Raw genomic sequence first — 27,974 nt, 5'->3', positions numbered from 1 at the left:
CGTTGTCTAACCAGAGGCCCAATGAATTCACTAGACACAGGTAAGACTCCTGGACCAAGTGCTTTATTACATGGCCTGCAAGGCACTCTGTCAGCAAAGGGGCAGAGAGCCCCGAACATTCAGTGGGGCAAACTTGTATGTAGTGAAATAGTCACATATAGGGAAGAACTCTAGCCATGCGCTATTAGACACATTACTTGGAGGCATTCACACGCCCTATTATCTGGAGAGGAGCTGAACATTCCCTCCCTGGACAGGGTGGACGCTTGCCAGCTGCTGATACTGAGTTGGTGCATGGAGTACAATCCTTACCAGCTCACAGCACAGTCTATGAGCTGCAGCTCCCTGGGGAGGAGTCTTCACTCCCCAGCAATTCCCAGGGCAGACCACTGACAGGCTGCAATTTGCTTCTCACAGACTGCGCTGCCAAGACAAGGTGGGCTAGTGTACAAACACAGTTGGCTACAGAACCGGACTCAAAGAGTGCTTATCAATGGGACCTTCTCAAACTGGGGAGAGGTAACGAGTGGGGTACCGCATGGCTCAGTCCTGGGCCCAGTGCTCTTCAACATTTTTATTAATGACTTGGAGGAGGAGGTGCAGGGAATGCTGATCAAATTTGCATAAGACACCAAATTGGGCGGGATAGCTAATACTTTGGAAGACAGAAACAAAATTCAAAGTGATCTGGATAGACTGGCGCGCTGGGCAGAAAACAACAGAATGACATTTAATAGGGATCAATGCCAAGTTCTGCACCTAGGAAAAAGAAACCAAATGCACAGTTACAAGATGGGGGATGGGGCTCAACAACACTACAAGCGAGAAGGGTCTTGTCGATCACAAGCTGAATATGAGCCAACAATGTGATGTGGCTGCAAAAAAGGCCAATTCTGTTTTGGGCTGCATTCATAGAAGGATAGCTTCCAAATCCCGGGAAGTCCTAGTTTCCCTCTACTCAGCACTGGTAAGGCCTCATCTGGTATACTGTGTCCAGTTCTGGGCACCGCACTTTAAGAAGGATGCAGACAAACTGGAGAGGGTTCAGAGGAGGGCAACAAAGATGATCAGGGGACTGGAAACAAAGCCCTATGAGGAGAGACTGAAAGAACTGGGCATGTTTAGCCTTGAGAAGAGAAGACTGAGGGGAGATGTGATAGCGCTCTTCAAGTACTTGAAAGGTTGCCACAGAGAGGAAGGCCAGGATCTCTTCTCGATCATCCCAGAGTGCAGGACACGGAATAATGGGCTCAAGTTACAGGAAGCCAGATTCCAGCTGAACATCAGGAAAAACTTCCTGACTGTAAGAGCAATACGACAATGGAACCAATTACCTGGGGAGGTGGTGGGCTCTCCCACACTGGAGGCGTTCAAGACGAGGCTGGACAGCCATTTGTCAGGGATGCTCTGACTTGGATTCCTGCATTGAGCAGGGGGTTAGACTCGATGGCCTTGTAGGCCCCTTCCGACCCTACTATTCTATGATTCTATGATAAACATGGAGCAACTCTGGTTCTCAACACAAGCACAAGCATCTGTTGGGCACCTTATGCAGATGTCAACGGCATTCTTATCACTGTATTGCTACTCTGGGGTACACACAACACATTAGGGGTGAGGTTAAAGGATTCTTTCCACATTAAACCAAAGATGTACAAGATCTTCCAGGTGCTATCCAGGGTCTGTACTTTCTCCAAACCTCCATCATAGTTTTAACACATGGATTTCCTAACAATATATCGATATCCATTTTTTCTCTGATACCATACTGCCTGTTTTAATGCTGCTCTGTTTTTGTTTTAATTGCTGTAGCTGATCTATTTAGAATTAGAATCTATTTATTGCTCTTTTATATTTGGGTTTGCTTTGTGAGCCACTGTGAAAAACGGTGTATGTATGTTTCAACGGGGTTGTGCATAATGAAAATATATTGGTTTAGGAAGAGCTGAGACCATTGCTGCAATACAGGACTGTCATTTGAAGGTTATTTCCTTTTTTCCCTTTCAGATCCTGCTGTAGTATGCAAGGGCACGGAACTGGTGTTCACAGCTCTTCTGACTGCAAGATCAGCAGAGCAGCTTGCTAGCCTGCTGCAGGCCTTCTCTGATGTCTTGGAGAGCAAAGAGGTGATGAGCTTTGAAAAATGGAACGGCACGGTGGCAAAGGCTTGTTCGAGCGATGTGAATGTGATGGCAACACTTCCAGGTACCAGTGGTGTAGTGAAGAGGGTTAATGCAGGGGAGTGCCGTTCCAGGGCTTTTTTCAGAGTAGACGTGATGAGGTCACCTGCCACAGTGCCAGGATAACTGGCAGATCTTCCTTGCTCTAATCTTGATGGGTGCACGCTATTTCCAATATCAGATGCAGTACGCTGGGGAACATGGGTGGGAGGGTCCTGATGCACTTGTGTTCTGCTTGTGGGTTCCTGGTCAACAGCTGGTTGGGCACTCTGTGAACAGAATGCTGGACTAGATGGACCCTTGGTCTGATCCAGCAGGGCTCTTCTTATGTTCTCTGTCAAATGCATGAAGTGATAATGAGGCCTTCAAGTTTTACTATTATTCTTTAAATTATTATTACCTTTATATCCTGTCCGTTTTACTCTTGTGAGCAACCAAGATGACATACATGGTCGTCCTCCTCTCCATTTTATCCTCACAACCACCCTGTGAGGTAGGTGAAGCTGAGGGTCAGTGACTGGCTCAAAGTCATTTAGTGAGCTTCGTGGCTGAGTGGAGACTAGAACGCAGATCTCCCGAGTCCCAGTCTGACACTCCAAGCACTACAGCACACTGGCTCTGTTGCTTGTGATGAGTTGGAGAATGAGGGAAAGAAACAAGACATTGAGAAAAGAATCAGAGGTTGGCATCACTGGGCATCTGCCAAGGCCCACACACCAACAGAGGGGCCCCTGACCCTGCTTCTACCTTGTGCTGCTTTTGCTGTACACCTATGCTCTCCGAGTGAGTGAGCAGTGACTGAAGCAAGGAGAAGGAGCAGGGGAAAGGGAGTGTGGCCATTTGGGGAGCCTAGAGAGCCAGTTTGGGAGCCCAGGAGGGCCGGGTTTGGTTCTGCCTCTCTGCCCGACATGTTCCACCTGACACGATGGGATTTTGCTCTTTGAAGTGCTAACATCGGAGGGACCGAGGGTGACCGAAACTCCTCCGACGCCCCAGGTGGAGCTGCTCATTAACGAAGTGAATCCGGACAACCCGGGTGCGCGGGAGGACACGGAGTACGTCGAGCTCTTCTCTCCTGCACAAGCACCGTTTGAGCTCAGGGGCTACTGGCTCGTCTTCTACAACGGCAAGAACAATTTGGCGTACAAGGTGGTGGACCTCTCGGGCTACAGCACCGACGAACGGGGCTACTTTCTGGTGGGTAGCGCCGGGGTGACCCCCAGGCCCGCGATTGTTCTGCCTGACAACACCATCCAGAATGGAGTGGAAGCTGTGGCCCTCTACCACGGCCCTGTGGACGCCTACAAAACAAACATGCTCCTGACTGCCAAGGGGCTGGTGGACGCCGTGGTGTACAAGGCCCGGGGCTCTGAGAACCCGGACAAGCTGCTTGCTTTTCTCACCCCAGGCCAGAGCATCCTGTACGAAAACGACTCTCACAGCACCGAAGATGAGTCACTCAGCCGGTGCCTCAGTCTGAGGCCCAGGGACCACAGCAGCTTTCAGGTAATTGGCGTGACGTCAGAGGAGCCTTGAGCTTCTGTCTGCCCCTAGGTCGGCCAACGTGGTCCACATCCACTTATTTTATCTTATTCTATCGTATTCTATCTGTCATATTCTATCTTATATCTATTTTATACACCCTCCTTTCTTCCATGGAGCTCAAGGTAGCCTACGTGGTTCTTCTCCCTGCCCCATTTGTTTGTTTGTTTGTTTCTTTTATATCCCGCCTTTCCTCCAAGGAGCCCAAGGCGTCATACATGGCCCTCCTCCTCTTCTCCATTTTATCCTCACAACACCCCTGTGCAGTGGAGGCTGGTGGCTCCAATGTCAGTGGAGTGGCGAACCCGCTCTGCGTTTCAGTCAGAGCAATCCAAGGTGCTTCCACAGCACGCAGGCCCTGACAGATTACCCCAGAAGGAATGTATCCCCGGGCAGAGAAATGTCTCCCCGCTCCTGTCGTAAAGGCGGTGGTTCAGCCTTCTCAATTGGCCTGCATGCCCAGAAGAGTTCTCTGCCTTGCCTAGCGGGAGGAAACCATCAATTTTCTCTCGGCCTGCTGGAACCAAGGAGGCACCTCCCTAATCTTCGCCTTGTAACCCCTGGCACTTCGCCGCTTTCTCAAAACCTCTCTGCTACATGCCCCCACGCTCACCTGAAACATCCTCTGCCCGGAGGGCGTTCAAGGAATCTCTGTAAATGAGGCGTTGTTCTCTGTGCATGGTTGTCGGTAACAACATGTCGATTCGCTTGTGCAAAACTGTATTTAAGTTGTGCCTTAGCTCCTGGAAATGTAGAGCTTCTTTCTGTGCCGCACAAGGGCCGGATGTTTGACTACCAGCCCTGGTCAGGACTCCTGTTCTAGTCCTTCCCCGTGTCCTAGGTGCTAGGGTGGCCACTTATGAATGGGCAAAAAAAGCAGAAATGCATCACCAAAAACGAGGATAAAAGAGGATACCTATTTTCATAAAGTTTGCCTATGCTAATTTATATGTACAGATACACATTTAGAAATAATTATTAGAATTTCAATAGAACTACAGTGCACCTCACTGTAGTGTAGGTAGACCCTTGTGCCTGCCTGGTCAGTCTGCTGTCCGGGTGCAAACCCTGGATGGGCAACAGTTCTAATAGTTCTTTAAACCAGAACTGGACAGGGCAGCCCTTCACATAGAGAATGTCTTCAAATAGAGAGTGGTCCTCTGGCAGCCCTTCAAATGGAGGACTGCAAAAAAAGACACATGGACACCCTACCTTCCCTCATTGGTTAGGAGGGGGCATGTCTTTTGGGGGGGTGCGGAGGAATCAGTGCATCTATGTACATTTGTTGCCGTGATAGGACACGACCAAAGAACAGATTCCAGGCCCTGGAAGGCTGACCCTTCTGTGAGGCAGAGTGAAATGATGATGTATTTCATTTCTGTACCGCCCAATAGCTGAGGCTGTCTGGGCGGCTCACAACAATTCACACGAAAAATACAAAATTACGACATTATAAGCATAATACAACATTATAATAAAGCATGGCCTAAAAATCGCCTTGGGCAACTGATTCTGGATGCTATGAAACGACAACAACTTTTTGGTTATTTAATTCATTTTTTGCGGCTGCTGTTGCTGTTGTATTTTTACTTCCAGGGAAGGGTGTCTGTTACCTAAATTACTTGATCTACCTGGGGTGCCGTGCACCTTGAGGGGGTGCCATTTTCTGCTCCCCCTCAGAGAGTAAAGTGTCTTGGGCCGGCCCTTCTGACAGATAACACCGGAGGGTTCGTTATTCTTCTGTTGAATAAAGACTTAACTGAAGAGGACAGAAATAACGAGCATAACTTCCCACAACATCTGGGACATATTGTGACTCTTTCACAGAAGCCACCGAAACGATGACGACACTGCATGTCAGTTCTCTCGCCCAGGCTTTGGCAAGGCTGATACAGGTGGCCATTTTAAAGCCTTCAAATAGAGGACTGCTGCCTGTAAAAGTGAACACTTGGCCACCCTACCTGCTGCTGCCACATTTTGGACTACAACCACCATCAGCTCCAGCCAGCATTGGGGATGATGGGACTTGTAGTCTGCAACACATGGAAAGACCCAGGTTAGGGAAGGGGGGGCGTGGCCATCTAAGCCAGGGCTGCCTGCTCTGTCAGCGGCTTCTCAGGGGGTCTTGGGCAGAGAGAGGGGTTTTCTCATCACCTGAGCCCTTTAACTGGCATAATGCTAGGGATTCAGCCTGGCGCCTTCTACATGCCAAAACATGTCCTCTGTCGCTGAGCTAAGGGGCTGTCCTGGGCTGAAATGACTGTAGCTTTCTATCTCTTCTACCTAGGATCCTGATTCCTGCTTTACTCCTTTCTGTTTCAGGTGGGGAAGTTCCTGACACCAACCATACTGTGGTTGGGTCTCAGGCTCCACGTCCAAACCCCTTCCATTGCCCCCAGGTCCTCCCCCACTCAAATCCCCCTTCCTAGCCATTCCCCTCACCTCACCTTGCCAAAGGTGGCAAGGCACCCAAATGCACATTACCTTAAATTCATATCTAGCAGCTATCTCTCCCCCCCCCCTGCCATTTTTACTCTAGAGTAGGTGCTGGCAGCCGTATCCGGATTTGGACCCTAACATCGGGTGTAGCAGGGCTTTCAAGATCCAGATAGGGCCTCCTGCACCTGCTTTAGAGTTAAAAAATAAGAAAAATAAAAAAAAATGGAGAAAAGACATAGCTGCTGGATACGGATTTAAACTAATGTCTGTTTGGGCCTTCAGTCCTTGTTTCTGTTGCAAACATTAGGAGTTTGGAGTCGAAAAGGGGTGGGTAGGGGAAGGGTGAAGCTTCTCTGTTGGAAATTACATCCCCCCCCCCCGACACCCCAACCCCACTTTGCAAAAAGAGGTCCTAATGCCACTGTAAGCAGAACATGTAGTTTGGTCCTTGGTGCCAAGCGATTCGCCTCCTTTGTTTGTTGTGTATATCTGTCTTTCTGGCCATTTCTCTTTTCCAGCACAGTTCCATCCACCTTTTAAGGAACAAACAAATGAGCCAAATTTTTGCAACTGCTCTTAGGAGTAGGAGGCTCAAACGTGTTTGCTTTGTGTATTACAGTGGCCATTTGTCCTACTCCACAGAGGGCAGTCCTCTATTAGAAGGCGCTCTCCATTTGAATGGGCTGCCCAGTTTAAAGATTTTTTTTAAAAATCCTTTTAGCCAAAAAAGACATGGCTTTCAATGTGTGTCTAAGCAGCTGTGTCTTCATTTTTACTCTTGAGTAGGCATAGGGAGACTAATCCACACCTGAAAAGCCTCCTACCCCCGCCCCCCACACCAGTGTCCTGATCTGGATTGGGGGGCCCTGCACCTACTCTAGAGTAAAAATTAAGAAGGATAAAAGACCTAGCTGCCAGACACACATTTAAACTAGTGTCTGATTTGGACTTAAGAAGGGAGAGCCCGGGAGCCTTGAAGCTGCCATTCATAGTTCACCTCTGAGCAGACATAGGTCACCTGGTCACAGTCTTCCCCACTATACTGAGATGTCTTGCATTTATTTATTTATTTGATTGATTAGCCACCCATCTGGCCATCTACCCAGCCACTCTAGGCGGTGTACAATACTAATAACAAATTTACCTAATCAACTGAACAACAACAACAAAATAACAAAACACTGCTCTAAAAAAACCTAACCCACCCCAAATGCCCGCCTGAACAGCCAGGTTTTTAAAGCCCAGCAGAACCTCATCAAAGAATTGCATTTCTCTTTAAATCATAAGAATTCTTTCTACATTTGCATCTCTATGTAGAAATTAGCATATGCATCTGGCCGGCCATTTTGGACTACATGGACCTTCCCCCTGATCCAGCAGGGCTCTTCCTATATTGTCACCTATCAGGGCTGGCCCCAAGGGTAGGGCCCACACCCCAGCAGGGGTCCACTGACAAGAGCCCCCTGGACTTGCTCCTCCTCTTCACCGTTGCAAGCTGTTCGTTCACCTGGCTCTGACCCAGACAATGGTGGTGGTGGGAAGGAGGAACAGTAGATGCCACTGCATACTCAGTCCCTGGATCTCTGCCTGTCAAGCAAGCTAGCGGGAGCAATGATGAGAAAGAGGATGAGGAGCAAGCGTGGCGAGGGACGATGGAGACAAGAAAGTAGACTCGCTGAGGGAACTTAGAAACCTGGAGCCAGCACTGTTGCCAACAATAGCTAAAGAGAACCTCCAGGTTTAGAGGCAGTGTATCTTGAAATACCAGTTGATGGGGGGGAAGCGTAGGAAGAGGGCTGTTGCACTTGTGGGCTTCTCAGGGGAATCTGATTCGCCACTATAGGAAATGGGATACAGGACTAGATGGACTTTGCTCTGGCCCAGCAGGGCACTCCTTATTCAGGAGCCCCCAATGCAGCACCCGCGAGTCCCATGGCACCCTTGGGCACCTCCACTGGTGCCTGCATAGGTCTTCACTCTGTGCCCCCTTAAAAAAAAAAAAGTGTAATAAAAAAATTGAAAAACATCAGGGTGCCAGGTTGTCCTTCCTGTTCCTGAACCTGACGCTGATCAGCAGGCAGGAAGAGAAAGCAAGGCAAAGGGGTAGAGGGGGGTGGGGGGAGACAGTGAGGATAGAGGCTAGGAGGGGGGAGAAACAGTGAGGTAAAGAGGTTGTGAGGAGAGAAATAGCGAGGCTAGAAATGGAGAGAAGGAGCAAGATAAAGGGGTGAGATGGAGAGAAAGAGCAAGGCTAGGAAAGGAATGAAAGGAGGTGGCTAGGGATGGGGAAGGTAGAGAAATAGCAAGGCCAGAGGCTGGGAATGGAGAGAACGCAAGATAAAGGGGTGAGCTGGAGAGAAAGAGCAAGGCTCGGAAGGGAGAGAAAGGAGGCGGCTAGGGATGGGGAAGGGAGAGAAATAGCAAGGCTAGAGGCTGGCAGTAGAGAGAGTGAGTGCGAAGGGAAAAGGTCTGTGTGGATGGAAGATTGGGCAGGCCAGGAAGCAACTCTTTCCATTTCTCCCTCCCTCCCTCACAGCCTCTAGCCTCGCTATTTCTCTCTCCCACCCCTCCAGACACACACACCTCTTGACTAGCCAGGCCCTCCCAGCAGCCATCATGTGACTAGCGGCTGTGGGAGCCATTTTGTGGTGGTGTCCACAGCAGTTTCTCACATTCCCAAATGTGCCGAGAAAGGTTGGGGAATCCTGCTTTATGTTCTTTCATAGTCATTATGGTTGGGAATGGAACCTCCATGTTCAGAAGTAGCATACCTCCAACAGTCAGCTGTTGAGGATGTACAACAGGGGAAGGATATTACTTTCATGCAGGCTTCCCAGGGACATCTGGCTGGCCACAGTTGGAAGCAGTTTGCCAGGGCAGATGCATCTTTGGTCTGATCGAAGCAGGACCGCTCTTGCATCCTTGTGTTTTTTTAAAAGGGTTGTGCAATACCTGACCCCCAGGTACTTTTCTCTGCAGCAGAGTTCTGACTCCTCGAAAATAAATTTAGGGAGGGCAGAGAATTTATTACATAAACTTGCTGGAATAGTAAAATATTTTGTGGGTCTTTCTCTCCCCACCCCAGTTGACGGAAATAACTCCTTTCCACGAGAATGCTTGTCCACCTCTTGGCTTGAATTCTACCGAGGAAGCTCCCTACCAGCGTTCGGTCGTAATCAACGAACTGGGCATGGCCAACAGCAGCAGTGTGCACCAGTTCATTGAGCTGAAAGGGAAACCTGGAGCCAGCTTGGGAGGATACAGACTGCTTTTCTTTGCTAGGCACGATGCCGCACCATATGCCCATATCCGACTGGAGGGCACGTTTGGAAGCAACGGCTTGTTCCTCCTTTTACCAGAAGGACAATCCAGGCCTGGCAAGGCTCATGGTATGTCACGCTACACACCGGGAAACTATTCTGCTTGGCTTCTGCATGCCAAGGAGTTACGTTGGGGGTCCTTCTCATGCACCGCCTGTAACTTGGCCGCTGTTTTGACGGGCTGCAGCACCAGAGCGTAGAGCCTAGTGAGCAGAGCAGATCTTTGTGGCACACAGCGCATAGTTAAACTGTGGAATTCGCTACCACAAGATATAGTGATGACCACCAATTTGGGTGGCTTTAAAAAGGGGTTAGACAAATGCCTGGAGGAGAAGGCTATCAATAGCTGCAAGTCTTGATGGCTATGTGCTTCCTCTAGTATCAGAGGCAGTATACCTATGTGCACTAGTTGCTGGGGAACATGGGTGGGAGAGTGCTGTTGCACTCGCATCCTGTTTGTGGGTTCCCGGTCGACAGCTGGTTGGCCACTGTAGGAACAGAACGCTGGACTAGATGTACCCTTGGTCTGATCCAACACAGCTCTTCCTATGATCTTTCACACCTGGAGGGGCTATGAATTAGTGGCAGAGCACAGCTTTTGCAGGCAGAAAGTCCCAGGTTTGATCCCAGGTGGCTTAGTGGTTAAGACGCTGAACTGCAGACTGGAAGGTCAGCAGGACAGCAGTTCGAGACCCGGGTGCCGCGTGACGGAGTGAGCTCCCGTCTTCAAGCCCAGCTCCTGCCAACCTCGCAGTTCGAAAGCAAGACATTGCAAGTAGATAAATAGGTACCGCCTCGGTGGGAAAGGTAACAGCGTTCCGTGCACCTCGGTGTTCAGTCACGCCGGCCACATGACCACGGAAGCGTCTTCGGACAGCGCTGGCTCTTTGGCTTAGAAAAGGGGATGAGCACCGCACCCTGGAGTCGGACACGACTGGTTGGGGACACCTTTACCTTTACCTTTTTAGGGTTAAGAAAAGGTCCGTCCTCGGCATGGACTGGAGAGCCACTGCCAGTCCATGCCGACGGTGCTGGACTAGATGAACCAATGGTTTGATTCAGTATAAGGTAGCTTCCTATGTTCCTATCAGCACCTTGGGGTGCTGATTGCATGGGGAAAATCCACACCATTGACCCCGTCTACTTAGTCATGTTATTGTCTCTTATCCTCATTCTCTTTCTCTCTCTACTGCAGCGTGCGATACGTACGGTTCTATCTCTCATATACCTGTGAAGGTGAAGGTGGCAGTGTAATATAGAAGCTAGAGTTGCACTGGCCAATTGGAAGAGGCCATCTTGAATTTGAAAGGAGACTCAGTTACTCTCTTCCAGTGTTCATCAGTGGAGTTTAGTAGTAGAGTGTGTGTGTGTGTGTGTGTGAATACTATTAACTAAAAATTGAGCTAAACTACAGATGTGCTTGCTGTTCATTTGTGGGCCGAATTTAGCTTCTCCAGACTCTTTTCCCATCAGGTCTTTCAATACATTGTTGGCTCAAGTCAACTTCCATTAATTCCTGGAGTATCTCAACTTCAAGACCCATACAAGTCTGGCTGGAGTCCTGAGCAGAAACACTCCTGTTAGGGATGGATGACTCTTGTCTCCAACCTGTGACACCTTTTGCATGCTTTTATCCATAACTCCATTTTGTTTCCACATTAATCTGAAGATTTAAAAAAAAAATCATCTCAAAATATGTATCATGTGTCATGTGCCTTTAAATGCATATTTTGATATCTTTACACTACTGAAAACTGCATTGCAACATTTGAAGAAGTGTGAAATCTTTTGGATAGCTAAGTTCTGATATGCATGTTGCTCCAAGATGAGAACATTTTGTATGGGGTTACGCAAAGAACAAATTCCTGAAGCATCCCTACCGGGGTTACGCCACAACAATTTGTTGTAGGTCTCAAATTGTAGGAATAATATAAATATAAACCTTCTCTTTAAATTTGGGTGCTGCAGTAAATTAAATTGCCAGGTATCATAATGCCATCATATAAATCTATGGAGTAGCCATATTTAGAATACTGTGTACAGTTGCAGTTGTACAGTTCTGTCTACAGTTCAGAGAGCCAGTGTGGTGTAGTGGTGAGAGTGCTGGACTGGGAGCTGGGAGATCCGGGTTCTAGTCCCCACTCAGCCATGGAAGCTCACTGGGTGACTTTGAGCCAGTCACAGATTCTCAGCCCCACCTACCTCACAGGGTTGTTGAGAGGATAAAATGGAGAGAAGGAGGATCATGTAAGCCACCTTGGGTTCCTTACAAGAGGAAAAAAGGCGGGATATAAATGCGATGAATAAATACATACATACAGTTCTAGTTGACTCATCTAAAAAAATAAAGAATATAAAAGGATTTTACAGATTCCTTCAGATTCTGAACAGCTACAGAAACAGACAATGGGAAATACTAATGGGTTGAAGCCCTATGGCAATGAAGAAAAGCTAAAAAGTGTTTTAGGGTTCTTGTTTCTTTAACTCAGAGGGGGGATAATTGATATGATTGAACAGCCTTGTATTGAATAACTGACCTGGTCACCATAGGCAACAAGGAATTCTATGCAGGCAAGTGAGCAGGCTGGCAGATGATGGTTGATGAATTGTTCCATGCTGCTTCCGCCAGCTTTCTGTGTTTCTGTCCTGGCTGCGGAGAAAGGGGCTTCCCGTCCTGCATCCCCATCCTCTTGATGTCCATACTGGCTATGGAGGAGAGTGCTTTCCTTCTTCCATGGCCAGCGTGGCAATGCAGGCTGGTAGCCTTTGTGATCTTATTTACAAGGCTGCACTAGGGTTTTATAAAAATTGTGAGCAATGTAGAGAAGGGGAGAAATTCTCAAACCTTGAGGTTACTTGACAAAGTAGGTTGGCTCATATCAGTTGATCAGGAGTCACTTTTTTCCATAGCTGAATAGCATCTAAAATTAAGCAATGTGTTTTATCAAGAAACGGCGAAGGGGTTGATGGAGATGGGGAGTGAAACACGGTTTCCACTGCCCCTTCACGGTTTTATCCCTTCTGTGTTTCCAGAGCGAATGGTGAAACCTTTATGGAGCCATCCTCCCACCCAGCGGGGGATCTATGTTGTCGCGCTCTTCAGCCCTAGAACACGATTCCCAGACAATCTTCTAGCTACTGCAGAGAACATAGAAGATGCTGTGGTATATATGCAGGAGCCCGGTGCAAGCAAAGCTCCTCCGGGTCTTCCTGAGCCAATCCACTTTGTATCCAGGAAAGGAAAAAGGTGAGGTAGCTCTTTATTTATTATTACATTTAAATCCCATATTTTCCTTCAGCACTGCCCAGGTAGTCCTATCTACCAGCATCCAGCCATTCCGCTGAGCTGTGCAGAGGGAGATGAGAGGGGGAAAACAGGGCCATTACACCAGCCCTACCGAAAAACTTTTAATTTTTCCCCTCTTCCCTGCCAATTCGTTTTTCCTTGTGTGTTGCGTTGTTTTAGACTGTAAGCCTGTGGGGCAAGGGTTGTCTTCTTTTACTGATTTTATGTAAGCCACTTCAGGAGTCTCTTTGGCTGAGGAGCAGGATAAAAAGTACTTTAAATAAATACATATGTGACGTAAGTAAGGCAAGAGAGAGAGTCAGTTTACTTCATTGCTGGGTGGAGATTTGAACCCGGAGCTCCTGCAGTGCTTGTCCAACACCACAAAGCAGCCTTCCCCCAATCTGGTGCCCTCCAGATGTGCAGCTTCCAGCATTCTCAGCCAGCAGGGCCATTATATGTCCTCCTCCTCCAATACGGGTTTTCCACAGGTTCATTGCTTCCTGAAATGTCTTTAACCCTCATGCTTCGATCAGTGGAGGCTAATGGCTCCTATGTCAGTGGGGCGGTAAATCCACTCTGCATTTCAGTCAGAACTCTAAGGGAGCTATCCAAGGTGTGGAACCCTTTTTGGGATAGGGCTCAGCATTTTGGATAGCTCCTTTAGAATTCTGACTGAAACCCAGAGCGGATTTACTGCCCCGCTGACGTAGGAGCCACCAGTCTCCGCTGGCTTCCATTAGCTCGTTCACTGAGGAAGTCAATTCAGGTTGGGGCGCAATTCTAATAGGTGAGCAAGGAGATGTGCAGGAGCTGGCTGCTCCCAGTGACCTCTCTGCCAAGCTATACATTATCTTAAAGACCATCCTGCATTGGCTGTAGCAGTCTCAGTGATAGGGCTGACCACAAAGCCAAGTAGTAACACAGGCCGATGTTCCAGCAGACAGGTTTCAGTTCAAGGGAGTTCAGGCAAAGGCAGAAGTGATTGAGTTAGCAGGCACAGGGTCAAAGCGCAGGCAATCAACCCAGTACATGGCATCGGGCAAAGCAGGAATGGTCAACCAGGCAGCGGTCAAACACAGTTAGGCAGTCAGATGCATACATAATCCAGCAGAAGAGTCAAACAGGAGTCCAAGGTCTGTAGCACAGAGGTTCAATCACAAGACAAGGTCAGGAGGACCTGATGAGATGTTGTTTCCAGCAGCTACCAAACTCTGACCGAAGGCTTTTAACCACAAGGGCTGCTGAGCCCCACCCAAACTCAGCTGCTGTCCATTAGAGCTCTCTGGCCAGAGCCCTATTCCAGAGCGGTTGCTTTCGCCTGAGGAGACCTTCTTTGTACACAAGTACTCCTACTTACAGGAGGCCTTGAGGCAACAACGCCCCTGGGGGCCAGGGGCTTCCTCTGCATCTGCTCCAGAGTCAGAGTCTCCTCCCCCTGACAGGGAAGGACCTACAACTGTCTCCCCCAAGGGTCCAAGCTCTTCCTGGTCTGATGCCAGCGACTGCTCTAGTATGCCCTTGGTTTCTGGAGGCTCTAGTTCTTCCTCTGAAGAAGATTCCTCTAAGTGAAGGCATGGCAAAGACGTACATGGCCAGCCCAAGGTATTCTGGGGCCTGAGGCCAAGGACAAGATGGCCCCCTCCCATTCCATGTACAAAAGCCCACTGGAGAGGTAGTTGAATCTTTCTTCAACACTGGCAATGGGACAGCATCCTCCACTGCACCTAAAGAGAAGCGGGGTAGCTTAGGGAGCAGAGGACAGGCATACAGATATCTCCTCCAACACCTTGCTGCTGCCTCCTGAGGGGGTCGTCTCACCCTGCCTAATGGTAGGGCCAGCCCCGAAGACACAGCTTGTAGCTCAGTCACTGTTTCCCCCCCACCCTTAAAGAATTGCAGGCATAAGAAGGGAGTGTTCTGTTGTTGTGTGGAGGAGGATGGGTTGATCTCTTCCCTTCCCAGCTGCCATTAATCAGAGCCTTTACCTCCTGCGGAAGCTGAAGCTGCAACTTCAGCACTGATTTGGGATGTTTTTTTGCTTGGCAGACAGTTGTCCTTGAGCCGCTGTCCTTCCTGCAAGGAAACCTTTGCGGTCTCTGATCCCACACCTGGCTTGGAGAACAGCTGCCCTCGAGAATCTTTTTCTCTGAATCTTGGGATGTGCTTGTTAACGCCTGGTAAGAGAAGCAATCTTTTTCTTAAAGAAGGTTTAGAATGGGGTTGACCCCCTGGCAGTGATGTGGGGTGGAAAAAGTTTCTACAGACATTTTTCCAGTGCTTCATTTCTTCCGTGGAAGATTTTTTCCGTTTCGTAGGTCCATGAGTAACAACAACTGTATGTAGACTGCAAATACAATATTAGGCAGGCGTGGCAGCTTCAGAGTTTTAATTAATGCTTTTCAGATGTTTGTCCCTAGCAAATATGTGTGAGAGAGAATGCATATGTGTTGCTGATTTGTAAGTGTGTGGGGGTGGGGGGAATAAAAATGGAAATTAAAAAACAACAACTTTCCTATGAGGAAAGGTTACAGCATCTCAGACTATATAGCTTAGAGAAAAGGCAAGTGAGGGGAGACATGACAGAGTTGTACAAAATTATGTATGGTGTGGAGAAAGTGGATAGGGAGACATTTTTCTTCCTGTTTAATAATACTAGAACCCGGGGTTCTAGAAGCTGATTGGTGGGAGATTAAGGACAGATCAAAGGAAGCACTTCTTCACACAACACATAGTTAAACTATGGAATTCACTTCTGCAAGATGCAGTGATGACCACCAATTTGGATGGCTTTAAAAGGGGATTGGACAAATTCATGGAGGAGAAGGCTATTAATGGTTCCTCGTCCTGGTGGCTAGGTGGCTATATGATACCTCCAGTATCAGAGGCAGTATGCCTATATACACCAGTTGCTGGGGAACATGGGTGGGAGGGTGCTGTTGCAGTCATGTCCTGCTTGTGGGTTTCCAATGGGCAGCTGGTTGGCCACTGTGTGAACAGAAAGGTGGGCTAGATGGACCCTAGGTCTGATCCAGCATGGCTCTTCTTATGTCCTTATGACAAACAGTTCATAAGGAATTATTGGTGTTATTAGAGCCAGTGTGGTGTAGTGGCTAGAGTGTTGGATTGGAGTCGGGATATCCAGGTTCTAGTCCCCACTTGGCCATGGAAGCTCACTGGGTGGCTTTGGGCCAGTCACAGGCTCTCAGCCCAACCCACCTCACAGGGTTGGTGTTGTGAGGATAAAATGGAGGAGGTGGAGGATTATGTTCACTGCTTTGGGTTCCTTAAGGAGTGAGATATAAATGTAATAAATAAATAAATAGTGTGTACTGAACTGGTTTTTAATAACTGTACAAGCAGCGCTGGGAAGCCCAGCCCGTGGCAAGGAAAAGCCATGTGGGTGGTAAGGGAAAGGGTTAAGCATGCGCACACTTCTGTGCTCTGAATTCGTCCTTGAAACAGCTTTTCCCTTTTTAATAGAGCATTGGGCCTCTCTGCCACGTGCTTGCGTGGAACATGTCACTTGCGTGGATGCCAAGGGGGACATGTTCAATACCTCTAACTTTTTGTTCTCCTCCCACTAGATTGTTCCATGTGGCCTCGGAACGCACCGACACTGGCCAGCCTCCAGCGAGCGCTAGTAACATCCATGGAAGAAAGTTGTTTATGTGGCATCTCTCTGTGCTATCTACAAGGTCTGTATGCAATGTACTGGACTTTTCCTAAATAATTTTGGTGTAGTGGTAAATGTTGAAGTGCAGCTGTTCATCATGGCTGTCCCCATTGCCACGTCCCCAAGAAGAGTCCAAAAGTTCATGACATGTGTTGACCCATATCAACAAACCAGTTCTAGCATCTCCAGGTTGTTTGTAAAGTTCATGGGTGCTCAATGCCCATTCAAGACCAAGCCACCCCAAAATGCTTTGCATTACAACAGGGAACTATTGTGGCTAGGAAAATTCATTTCCCCGCAGCTACTGTGTGAATTGCAGCTAAGCTCAGAGGAAGCAAGGAATTCTAAGGGGGGGTGGCGGATGACATCTGCGTCCCTAATAAAAACGTCCTAGCACCGCGTCCCTGGGAGCCCTGGTTTCATTGCACCGCTGATAAAGAGGAACAGAACTGGAAGGTTTGACAGATGGCCAGTAGTGTGGATGGGTCCAGGGAGCTATGCTCATGCCTGCAGCAAGTATTAATTGTTGGCATGTTACAGTTGCCACTTCCCATCCATTCCCTTATACCTGAACTTTAAAGCAGGAGCAGGTAACCTGTGATCCTGCAGGGATTGTGATGCAGTGCCCCAGATTTTTCCACTCCTGCGTTAAAGAAGTAGTCCTGTGCGCACTTACTTGGGAGTAGGGATGTCAGAGAATTCCGCCACGGATCTCGGTGAGGCTGAATGCCAGTGCATTCGGCCCCCTGAAATCCGTGGTGGAACGAAGCCCCCCCCCCCCTGGAAATGGGCCCGGAATGGAGCACCTACCTGCTGCCATCCGCGCTGATTTGCGAATGGTGGCAGCTATGGCGGCCGCCAATCACTTCTTCCATGTAGCCAAGATAGGCTACGTAAGTATTTACGTAGCCTATCACAGCTTAACTAAGGGAACGCAAATGGTGGCAGCTATGGCGGCCGCCATTTGCGTTCCCTTTTTGTTTGCCGTTTTAGCCTACGTAAATATTTATGCTACTACGCCATTTGCGTTCCCTTTTTTTTGTTGCCCTAATAGCCTACGTAAATATTTACATAGGCTAAAATGGCAAAAAAAAGGGAATGCAAATAGTGGCCGCCATAGCCGCCGCCATTTGCGTCCGCTGTTGGTTTTTTTTTTGCCGTGATAGGCTATGTAAATATTTTTGTAGCCTATCACAGCAAAATACAGGGACGCAAATGGCGGTGGCTATGGCTGCCGCCATTTGTGTCCCTGCAGGCTGCCCAGCGGCTGGATGTCCGGCTGCGGGTGGCCCTGGCCGGCGGCTCCACAGAATCTCTGCGGAGCAGAGCCAGTCGGAGAGAATTTCGGGGGGAGGGATGGAGCGCCTCCCCCCCACTGCGAATGTCACCCTTCAAAAAGGTAAGTGACTTTCGTACATCCCTACTTAGGATTAAGTGCCAGTGATCCCCCTCAGACTGACTTGTGAGTAAACATGCACAGGGAACCGATTGTACATATCTTTTGTCCCAGGACAGCTAATTTCAGTTCTCCTTTCTTGCTCAGCAAGCTCAGCTTCTTAAAACATCTGTGTAGTGAGGATCCAGATATCAGATAATTTTAGGGGGTGGGCGGAGAGGGAGAGGCAAAGGAAAGCCTGCCATAATGAGCGCTGCACTTCAAGTAAAAACCTGATGGGATCTGAGCTAGCAGTGACTGACCAAGAAAGAGATCTTGGGGTTGTGGTGGACAGCACGATGAAAATGTCAACCCAGTGTGTGGCTGCTGTAAAAAAGGCAAACTCCACGTTAGGCGTAATTAGGAAAGGAACTGAGAATAAAACTGCCAATATCATACTGCCGTTATACAAATCTATGCTGTGACCACACTTGGAATACTGTGTACAGTTCTGGTCACTGCACCTAAAAAAACAAAACAAAGATATTCTAGAGCTGGAAAAAGTGCAGAAAAGGGCAACTAAAATGATCAAAAGGCTGGAGCAATTCCCCTATGAGGAAAGCAGCATTACAGCAGCTGGGATTGTTTAGCTTGGAAAAAGGGTGAGTAAGGGGAGAAATGATAGGGCTGTACAAAATTATGCCTGGTGTAGAGAATAGGGATTTGGCCACATAATGAGAAGACAGGACACCCTGGAGAAGATGCTGATGCTAGGGAAAGTGGAAGGCAAAAGGAAGAGGGGCCGACCAAGGGCAAGATGGATGGATGATATTCTGGAGGTGACGGACTCGACCTTGGGGGAGCTGGGGGTGGCGACGGCCGACAGGAAGCTCTGGCGTGGGCTGGTCCATGAAGTCACGAAGAGTCGGAAGCGACTGACTGAATAAACAGCAACAAAGAAAATAGGGATAGGGAAACATTTTTTTCCCTCTTTCAAAATACTGTACCAGTGAAAAGAGAAGGATCTGAAATGAACCAGACATCTCCCACCTCCTTTTTTTTTTTGTCTTTCCACAGGGCTTAATTTTACCTGCCTTAATTCCACCCTGAAACTCTCTGGCCAGGTGTGGCCCAGGTCCCCTGAGCAGCAGCAGCTGCTTGTCCAGTGGCAGTTGAACTTCTCCGTGAGTCCCCACCTATTTCCTGTGGATGGGAGACCCCTGAAAGCAAATGCATCATGTTTATCTCCAGACGTAACAACATTGAGTTCTGAAGGTGAGCTGATGAGAAAATGACCAGAATGGCTGACGATGGGTGTGCGCGCGCGCGCATGCATGCAGAAAGTGGCAACGGGGAAGACCAGATTCTTGCAGGCAGAATGTGATCATTGCTGCCTCTCACGAAGCTCCAGAGGCAATAGCCAGAGGCAGCTGTTCTTCCTTCTTCTTTTTTATAGTAACCATTACTATGCGTTCAGCAAATCTGTGGGGTTTTTCCAGCAAGCACGCTGCCTGGTACTTGAAATGAACTTTGTGGCATATGAGACTTTCGGTTTCTTTTTTCCAAAGGAACAAGTTTCTGGATCTCATTAGTGTCATGGAAAGCTTGAAACCATGGGCAATGTCTGGAAGCTCATGAAGTAATCGTGAGGTTGTGGGTTTTCTGCAATTCAGCGATTGAACTACACAAGTACGGAAATGGTGCTTGGCAGAATAGTAGGGATTTGAGGAATTGCGTACCTTGACTTCCTTATTTTAAACAATCCCTAAATGCCTCCTTATATTTTTATTCAGGCAAAGCTTTTGGAGAGAAATACTTAGCGGTCAGATCAGTGATACAATGGGTATTTGATATCATGTGATCCTAAAGTTAATGTGATCTAAAAGAAAATGTTAATACTAGATTTGGTAATGCCCTTTTTCACAGCTGGAAAAAGGCAGCCGTATAAGAAAATGTGATCTCCGGTGTTTTTGACACAATGAACAAAACACATTTTATGAGGAAGCATTCCAGATTGCTGAGAAATTGATAGTGTTTCCAATGCACTGCAACAATAAATTTGGAAGATAATAATCTACTAGTGAATGGGCCCAGCTTTGCATGGCTTGGAATAGCCCTTAGTTTGTTACAGCGAAGTCTTCAAGCAATCTTACGCAGCTGTCTAATTGGACACATTGTACGTGCCCCATCTGAGTGAAGCCATGCCCGCTGGCACTCCTAGGCATGACCCATGCCATAGTGCACCTCCTCAGGGAGGGGTCTGCCCACTCTGTTCCCCTGAGGGGTGCCTGCCCCACAGCAGAGAGGCTGGGGCTAGCATATAGCTCTGTTCATTGGCCTACTATTCTCCCCTGGCTTCAAACTGTATGGACTGCAAAGCTATAGGGTTGTGGAAGTCTGCCTCTAATGGCTGAAGGTGTTGCTGCAGGCTTCAACCACATGAACACATTTAAATTACTTAGAATTAATTAATGCATGTTGAAAACTAAATGACCCCGAGATGCACACCCCTAGGGTCTCCTTAGTATGCATGCCAAGTTTCAGTTGTCTTGGTTTCATGGTCTTGCTGCAATGGTGCTGACGGACGGACAGACAGACACACATCCTTTTTATTATTATAGATACGTATATTTTTCCTGTTTTCACTGTGTTATTTCCCTTTGAATTTAAGGGAGCAATTCCAGGCTTTTGGAAAGGGAACATGAAGGGCTGTTGGATGTTGTGGAACTGCCTCTCTGCCATCTAGAGGGAGGTCCACAGGTGAAGGAGGAGATCCGCCATGCATTCTCTCTCTCATACCTGCTCTCATACGATTGCTCTGCCCATTTTTTAAAAGAAGTCACCACTGCATAGCTACCAAAATACATTCCCCATCCTTTCCAGTGACTCAGACTGGAAGGAGTGATCCTGCCTCTCTAAAAGATTTCTCCAAAGGTATAGAGAGCTTACCAAGGCAGATGAGTTATTCCCTTTCTCTCCCCTCCTTTTGATTTTTTTGTTAGCTTCATTTCAAGCTTTGCAGATTGCTCTCACTATCTTCGGGTCCATCCTGCTTGTACTGTTGTTAGCTGGTGCAGCTTTTTACTGGATCAAAAGGTAAGAAATGGCAGCGGTTCTGCTTCTAGGTTTGTATCATGGCCAAATTAGGGAATGTATGAGCAATTTGTTTCGGTTCGTTTTTTATTAGGATTTACGCAGTTTGCAACTTCTGGACTGCACACGGACTCGAACACACTCTGTGGTCAAAGTCTGTACATTTCCGAACTTGCAGTATGATTCAGAATTTTTTTAAAAAGGGGTTGACAGCATGTGTACATTTAATAAAAGTGCATGAAAAATGTGTACTTTTGAAAAATGAACGGAAACATGTTTTAAGCAATGGGAGAAGAATGTGTACATTTCAAAGATGGAGGGCTGGCCACTGCCACCAGCAGGTGCTCCGGAGAGCCCTGCCAGCTGCTCTTCTGCTGTGGCATGTGTGGTAGTGGAAGAGCAGGGTCGGCAGGGCTCTCCAGAGCAGCCACTCACCCACTGTTTCGCTCTGAGTGCAAGCCAAAGGGCAGTCAGGCGGGCTCTCTGGAAAGCAGTGTTAGAACCATGCCAGCCACTTCCTCTGGCCACACGGCTCTCCAGAGAACCGATGTGGTGGCAGTGGTTAAGGTAACAGGAAGATGGGTGTATGGGCGTGTGACAGGGGAAGGGGGTGGGGGGTACAACATGTTAAGGGGAAGGGGGTGGGGGGTGCAACATGGTAAAGGAGGGATGGGCCTGTCGGCCATTTTGAACCCCCCCCCCGGATCCGTCCCCACAAGCCGGACATCCACAGGCCACATGACCCCTGTGAGTGCCGAAAATGGGGGAGGGGAAAATTTGTTTTCAAAATGGCATCTCGAGCTGCTACAGAGCGCCAAAAGCCCCCCCCCCCCATGCAGGAACAATAAGAGATTTTCTGAGGCAGGGGTGGGAAGCCTGTTTCCCCCCTGATGTTCTTGGACTCCAACTCCCATCATCCTCAGCCAGCATGACCAGTGGTCTGGCATGATGGGAGTTTGTAGTACAACAATATCTGGAGAGACCCAGGTCCTTTACCGCTGCTCCCAAGTGTCTACTAAATCGTGATTTCTTGAGCTTGGAATGTTTAGCTTAAAATCTTTGTCAGGGTGTTGCAGAACAAAACACACTGTGTTCTCCATGCACCAAAGTGATACCACAGGATTACAGGGTGTTCTGTTTTACAGTGTCCCAGTGAAAATGTTAAGCAACAGTGTTGTTTGCGCAAAAGGTAGCTTATAAGTCAATCATAAAATCATAACATACTGCACTCTAGAGATCTTCTTCTTGTTCCTAGCTGTTTACAGGGTTGAGTGCATTCTACAGAACCTGTACTAAATTTTGCAGTTGGGCTTCATGGCACATTCTCCCTTTCACTGAACTCTAGCTTTCCTAATTTTGAAGCAAATTTCCAATACGTAGTATCTGCTTAAAACCAAACTCCAAGGGTGTTTCAACAGCTTTCTATCATCCTTCCCCAGAGCAAAAGTTTGTGCTTCCTCAGCCCTTTTGCCTGGCTGATTTTTACCCATCTTATTTATTTATCTATTTTTGCTTGCCGGCCTGCCTGCCTGCAATACGGGTTTTTCACACTTCCTCAGCCTGTTTCCTTAACTGATTTTACTAATCTTACTTATTTACCTTGGCATGTCAGCTCCTCTTCTCTTCACCCTGTATCAGGAAACAAAATGGTATAAACTTACCCAAATGTAACTCCGAGAAAATCTGCTCATTCTCGTCTTGGGCATGGAGATTACTAGGGTGATGGAAGTGTAATGAAGTTGAGCCCCATGACTTTGCTTTTAAGGTCACCCAGAAGAAAGGACCAAGGAAGCAGGAATTGGAGCTGCATAGCTTCCTGCTTTGAAACTGGATCTCCCATCATGGAATTCCCAAATGGATGATATGTCCATATTCCTTAGGGCAGAATTCCCCAACCTGGTGCCCTCCAAATGTGTTGGACTACAACTCCCAGCATGCTTTTCTCTTCCTGCTGCTGTTCAGTTCTCTTATTTTTACCTCAGGCCCTCCTTTACAGGGTTTCAATAAACGCTGGGCAGCCACTGTTGTAATTACCTATAATGCCCCACAGCAATGTTGCTGCAGGGGATTGTGGGTAATTACAATGGTGGCCATCTGGCAGTGCTGGCTTCAGTTTTTAAGGGCCTCTGGGGAAGGCAGTCTCAGTGAGCCCCCTCCCGCAGTGAGTCTATATTCTCACCATCTGCTATTGTTCCTCCTCCTCTTTCTCATCATTGCTATCATTTGCTTGCTTGCCAGGCAGAGAGCCTGTGAGGGAGTAGGCCTTGGCATCTCCTCCTCCTCCTCCTCCTCCTCCTCCTCCTCACCACCACTGGGTTGTCTGGGCCAGAGCAAGAGGCAAGTGAACAAGCAGGTTGCAATGGTGAAGAGGAGGAGCAAGCCCCTGGGGCTTTTGTCAGTGGGCCCCTGCTGGTACATGGACCCACAGCAGTTGCCCGATCATGCTTACCCTTGGCACCAGCCCTGATAGGTGACAATACAGGAAGAGCCCAGATGGTTCAGAGGGAAGGTCCATATAGTCCTGCATATAGTCTAAAATGTCTGGCCAGATGCCTCTTGGAAGCTTTACAAGGAAAGTGTGCTTAGTGTACATTTAGGGTGGCTGTGTGTCCTACTTTACAGAGGACAGTCCATGGGACTCTTGTCAGGGGGCTCCTGCTGGGGTGTGGGCCCTTGGCAGGTGCCCAACCATGCTGAACACTGACACCAGCCCTGTCACTCATCAGAGGAACATCGTTTGCGTTGTCATTGTCCTCCTTTTCCAGCAGTAAGCCTGCCCATCTGGACCTGCCTGTAGTCAGAAATAAATAGGAGGAAGAGGAAAGCTACTTGCCTGGGGTTTTCCAGGCCCCCCTTAAACATGGAGCTAGCCCTGCCCTAGCTCCCTCCCCCTACACTGAACAAGTTCCAAGTTCTACAACTAACCACCCCCAACCCCCAGAGTCTGAAGTCTGACAACTATTCATACTCTTTTTAAGCAAAAAGCAGGGAAGTGTGTGCCTAATTCTTCTAAATGCGTATTCTCGTTGCAAAATGTTCTGATTTGCAATAATGAAAAGCGTTGTACACAAAGAGAGACTCCTGCAACACATTTAGCAGTTGTTTTCCTCTCCCCTCCCCTCCCAATTAAACCAATAAAAGTCATGCCATTGTCTTTAACTTATTTTCTTCTGCGTTTTCCAGACGGCCTCAGAATTATACCAACATTGAGCTGAACGACCGCTGTGAGATTATGGCAGACATCTGAGGCTGCCAGGAACTGCCGGACTGGGAAGAGGGCTGTTTCTGGAACTGAGAAGGAACAGCAAAACCATCACAGAAAGCTGCCTGGAATTTGCACCGATGAATCCAGAATGTAACATCGCACATTTTAAAAGCCCGAGGTTTATTTATGATGTTCAGGACTGGCTCTACCATGAGGGAGAGTGAGGTGGTCTTCTCAGGCAGCAGATGCTGGGTGGTGTGGAGGATGTCAGCATCAGCCCTTCAGCCATTCCCCTCTGTTGAAACTGTGTGTTCTAGGTGGCCTGCTGTCTCCCACTGACCCAGCCTAGCCTGCTGTCCTGACATGCAGTGGAAGATGCTGTCCTATCACCAGTGTCAAAGCAAGATGCCCGTCCCCTTGGCTTCTGTAGGTGAAATGGGGTGCCATCTTGTCCTTAACCTCAAGCAGCCCCTGCTTTGCATGCAGGAGGCCCCAGGTTCAATCCCTGGCGTCTCCATTTAGAATATGGGTGCAGAATCACTGGCCTGGGAGCCAAATCCAGCTCTCCTGGGATCCCAATCCGGCCACGCCCCCTTCCCCTGTCCCCCAACTGCCGATTGGTGGTTTCCCAGCTTTTCTGCAGTTTTCTCCCCATTCCAAAAGGTCAAAATGCCTCTCCTAAGGCTCAGTTACTGGCCGAAAGAGCTTTGAGCTAACATAAGCTGGTATTTTTTGCCATTTTGGCCACACTGTTTTTGGCTTTGGTCACGCTCCAGTTTGTCTCCAGCCCCTGAAAGCATCTCCAAAATGGAATTCAGCCCTCGAGCTGAAAGAGATTCTGCATCCCTGATTTAGAAGGATGAGGTAATACATGACGGAAATACTCCTTCTGCTTGAGACCCGGGAATCTGTTGCCAGTCAAAATGGACAATCCTGGGCAAGATGAACGAACAGACCCAGTACAAGGCAGTTCACTCACACACACGCGCGCACACGGGCCAATGCCTGAGCAAAAAATCCCAACAAAAGGGCTTACCTGTTCCAGTGCCTCATTCTTCCCCAGAACTAAACCAAAGATGCGTTTGGATGCTTGTGATGGGTGGCGATATCTCCATCTCCTCCTTTACCTCTTCCTTTGAAATGAGAGTCTTTCTTTCTCTCAACACTTCTGCCTGATTTAAGCTACTGTCTTGCAACCAGTTTTCTGATTGTTTTTCTAAATTCTGTCTGTCTCAGGGATGTTAAACCTTAGGCCTATGGGCCACATTTGGCCTGCCTGGGATCTTAATCCAGCCCCCCTTTCCCCAACCACTGATTGCTTGGTGGTTTCCTGGCTTTTGCAGTTTATTCCCCTTCTAAAAGGTTGAAAGGCCTCTCCTTGGGTATCTTTGGCCCCACTCTTTTTCCCTTTGGCCCTGTCCACCACTGGAATGTGCCCCCCCCCCCGAGAGCTTCTTCAAAATTGAATTGTTCCCCCACACACACACACCTGGTAAAAACATTTTGGCGATTTGCATTCAAGCTAAATTTGGCCTTTTTACGGCTCCATAGCTGTTTGCTGCTGAATTTTGGCGATAAACCGGCAATTTTTCCCTCTGCAGTGTGGCAGCAGGAGTATGTCCCATGGAGTGGGGCTGTGTGGACAATTGCCCCTGGACCCCCAAAGTTTTCCACCCCTGAAATGTGAGGTGCTTCCAGACGGAGGGCTCCTAATGCTACTGATCAAGACATTGCGCAGCTATTCTGCTATTTTCCCCCTTAGTGTGTGTGTGTGTGTGTGTGTGTGTGTTTAAAGAAAAAAGCCAGAAGAAGCTGTGGGAAAATATGGGAGGGTTACAAGCGGAAGATTACGTCGTCCAGAACCCCCGTAAAATCCTGCGAAGGAGGCAGGGTGATTGCACGATAAAAGGCTTTGCCTGGAAGCTTCCAGAGACTCAGTTTGACTTTCTGTAACTGTTCTGCCACTTGGCTTTGCAAGGGAATACAAGCCATATACATGCCCTGTTCTTGAATGCCCCCCTCCATCTCTCCCAATAAGCTGGACTCTGCAAAGAGGGATAAAACAGCTGAAAAGGGAAGCGGTGGTGGCCACCAAATGCATTCTCAATAAAGTGTTTGACCTTATGGGCAGCCGCGGCATGTGTGTAAAAGCAGGGAGGCCCAGCTTTACTGGAAGAATTGGGGGTTTGTGGGGATTAAGTGGAGGCTCTGTGGCCGAGGAAGAATGGCGTGATACCGATACTGCTGTGGTCACTATCACTAATTGGAACCCAGTTGGAGATGAACAGGCATGTAGTAAGTGGAGACTTAAGAAGACTAGTAGTGGGGTTTGGCTTAAAATGGGGGTTCAGAAACTCACTGCTAAGTCTGGCATTGCCCCTAAAGCAGGGGTGTGGAACCTCAGTCCTGCAAGCTGAATTAAATCCTCTGGGGGTCCCATATATGGCTGTGTCCCATTTCCCTGGCCCCAGCTGATTTCCCCTGACCACCGATCATTTGGCGGTTTCCCGGATTTTGTGCAGTCTCCCCCCATTCTAATGGGCTGAAATGCCTGTCCTAAGGCTTAGTTGCTAGCAGTCAGAGATTTAAGCTAAGCTATGCTGGTATCTTGGCCCTACCCTTTTGCCTTTGGCCATGCTCACGACTGGAATGCAGCCCACACAAGCTTCTCTGAAATGGACTGAAAGAGGATCTGGCCCTTGGACTGAAAGAGGATCTAGGAAAAGAGGAATTCCCTTCCCTCACTGGGTCAGAAAAATATGTGCTAAACTGCAAGAGCTTAGCGAGAGGTAAGCTTGTATAATTCCACACACATCTATGCTCTGCTTCCAAACGATTTCCCCACCCCCTTGTTACCTGCTGACTCTCAGAGGATTTCTGTGTATCAAGCAAAGAAACTAGCTACTCGCTCAAGAGAATTATCCTATTCAGGGTTGAACATCTTCCGAACCAAATATGTGTAACTCTTGCAAAGAACTCTCCACTCCCCGCCCCCCAAACTGTCAGCTTTTTAGTAAAGATGTTCAGGGGTGGGGATGCAGGAAAAGGTAAGGAAGAACAAGCGTAGGAACAGGGAGACTAGGAATGGTGGTAACTTTGCTTCACTCCCATAGCAGTAAAACCACTTCTCTGTTCTCAAGTTTTAAATCAAAACAATAAGGACTTGAGACTTAACTCAAAGATGCAGTTCTGGGGGTTGCTACACACATGACATCCTCCACCTCCTAATATAATGTTTCTGTTAAGAGTAGATGTGTTTTCATATGTGCATGTCATATGTAGCTATCTGTCTTATTCCTGTACCATCCAAAGGTGTAATGGCCATTTGTTTCTACGCACGTATAACCCACCTCTTTATTTGGCAGGATGATGCAGATTGACTAAATTACAATGGGCTAGCTTGGTCATTGGTTATGGCAGGGGTGAGGAACCTGTGGCCCATCAGCTCTTGTTGGACTGCAATTCCTATCATTCCTGACCACTACCATGCTGGCTGGGGCTGATAAGAATTGGAATCCAACAACATTCAGAGGGCCACAAGTCACCCACCTGTGGGTTTTGTGCTTGGACATGTTATACACCCCATTAAAGAATCATGTCTAGAACAGGGTTGTAAAAAGTGCAGCCTGGCAGACCCACCTGCGTCTGCTGCCACTGAAGAAAATTGCAGCCTGGGCTTTCCTTGTTGGCACTTGCAAGAGAGTCCCTTCTCTTATCTGCCAGTTCCAGGGAAGATGTGTCTGCGCCTGATATGGCCCTCAGGGCCAAAAAGGTTCTGCACCTTTGATCTCGAGGATGCCTCAAGGGCTGTTCTCATGTCTGACTTGCTCCTCTTTCAAAATGGATAATAATGCTACC

The 27,974-nt window shown here is 48.2% G+C and overlaps 1 protein-coding gene across 2 annotated transcripts in view; it reads left to right on the top strand.

Moving 5' to 3' along the window:
• LOC146336673 (uncharacterized) overlaps positions 1 to 27,457 on the top strand; it is a 49,231-nt gene extending 21,774 nt beyond the window's left edge. Inside the window, exons 6-14 of one of the 2 annotated variants that reach the window (XM_084818679.1) lie at positions 2,008 to 2,205; positions 3,127 to 3,686; positions 9,247 to 9,550; positions 12,515 to 12,728; positions 14,817 to 14,947; positions 16,355 to 16,465; positions 18,896 to 19,093; positions 20,821 to 20,914; positions 24,095 to 27,457. In XM_084818679.1, coding sequence (XP_084674805.1) covers positions 2,008 to 2,205; positions 3,127 to 3,686; positions 9,247 to 9,550; positions 12,515 to 12,728; positions 14,817 to 14,947; positions 16,355 to 16,465; positions 18,896 to 19,093; positions 20,821 to 20,914; positions 24,095 to 24,158 — 1,874 coding nt within the window. In that variant the 3' untranslated portion in view covers positions 24,159 to 27,457. The remainder of the gene's footprint in view (positions 1 to 2,007; positions 2,206 to 3,126; positions 3,687 to 9,246; positions 9,551 to 12,514; positions 12,729 to 14,816; positions 14,948 to 16,354; positions 16,466 to 18,895; positions 19,094 to 20,820; positions 20,915 to 24,094) is intronic. The other variant, XM_084818680.1, reaches the window with a different exon arrangement.
• The last annotated feature ends 517 nt before the right edge of the window (positions 27,458 to 27,974 follow it).

The sequence above is a fragment of the Heloderma suspectum genome, chromosome 12 (assembly GCF_057233095.1).
Source record: "Heloderma suspectum isolate Gila_16-S chromosome 12, 16-S_ref, whole genome shotgun sequence".
In the NCBI taxonomy this organism is placed as follows: domain Eukaryota; kingdom Metazoa; phylum Chordata; class Lepidosauria; order Squamata; family Helodermatidae; genus Heloderma; species Heloderma suspectum.
This window is presented reverse-complemented; position numbering and strand designations above follow the sequence as displayed.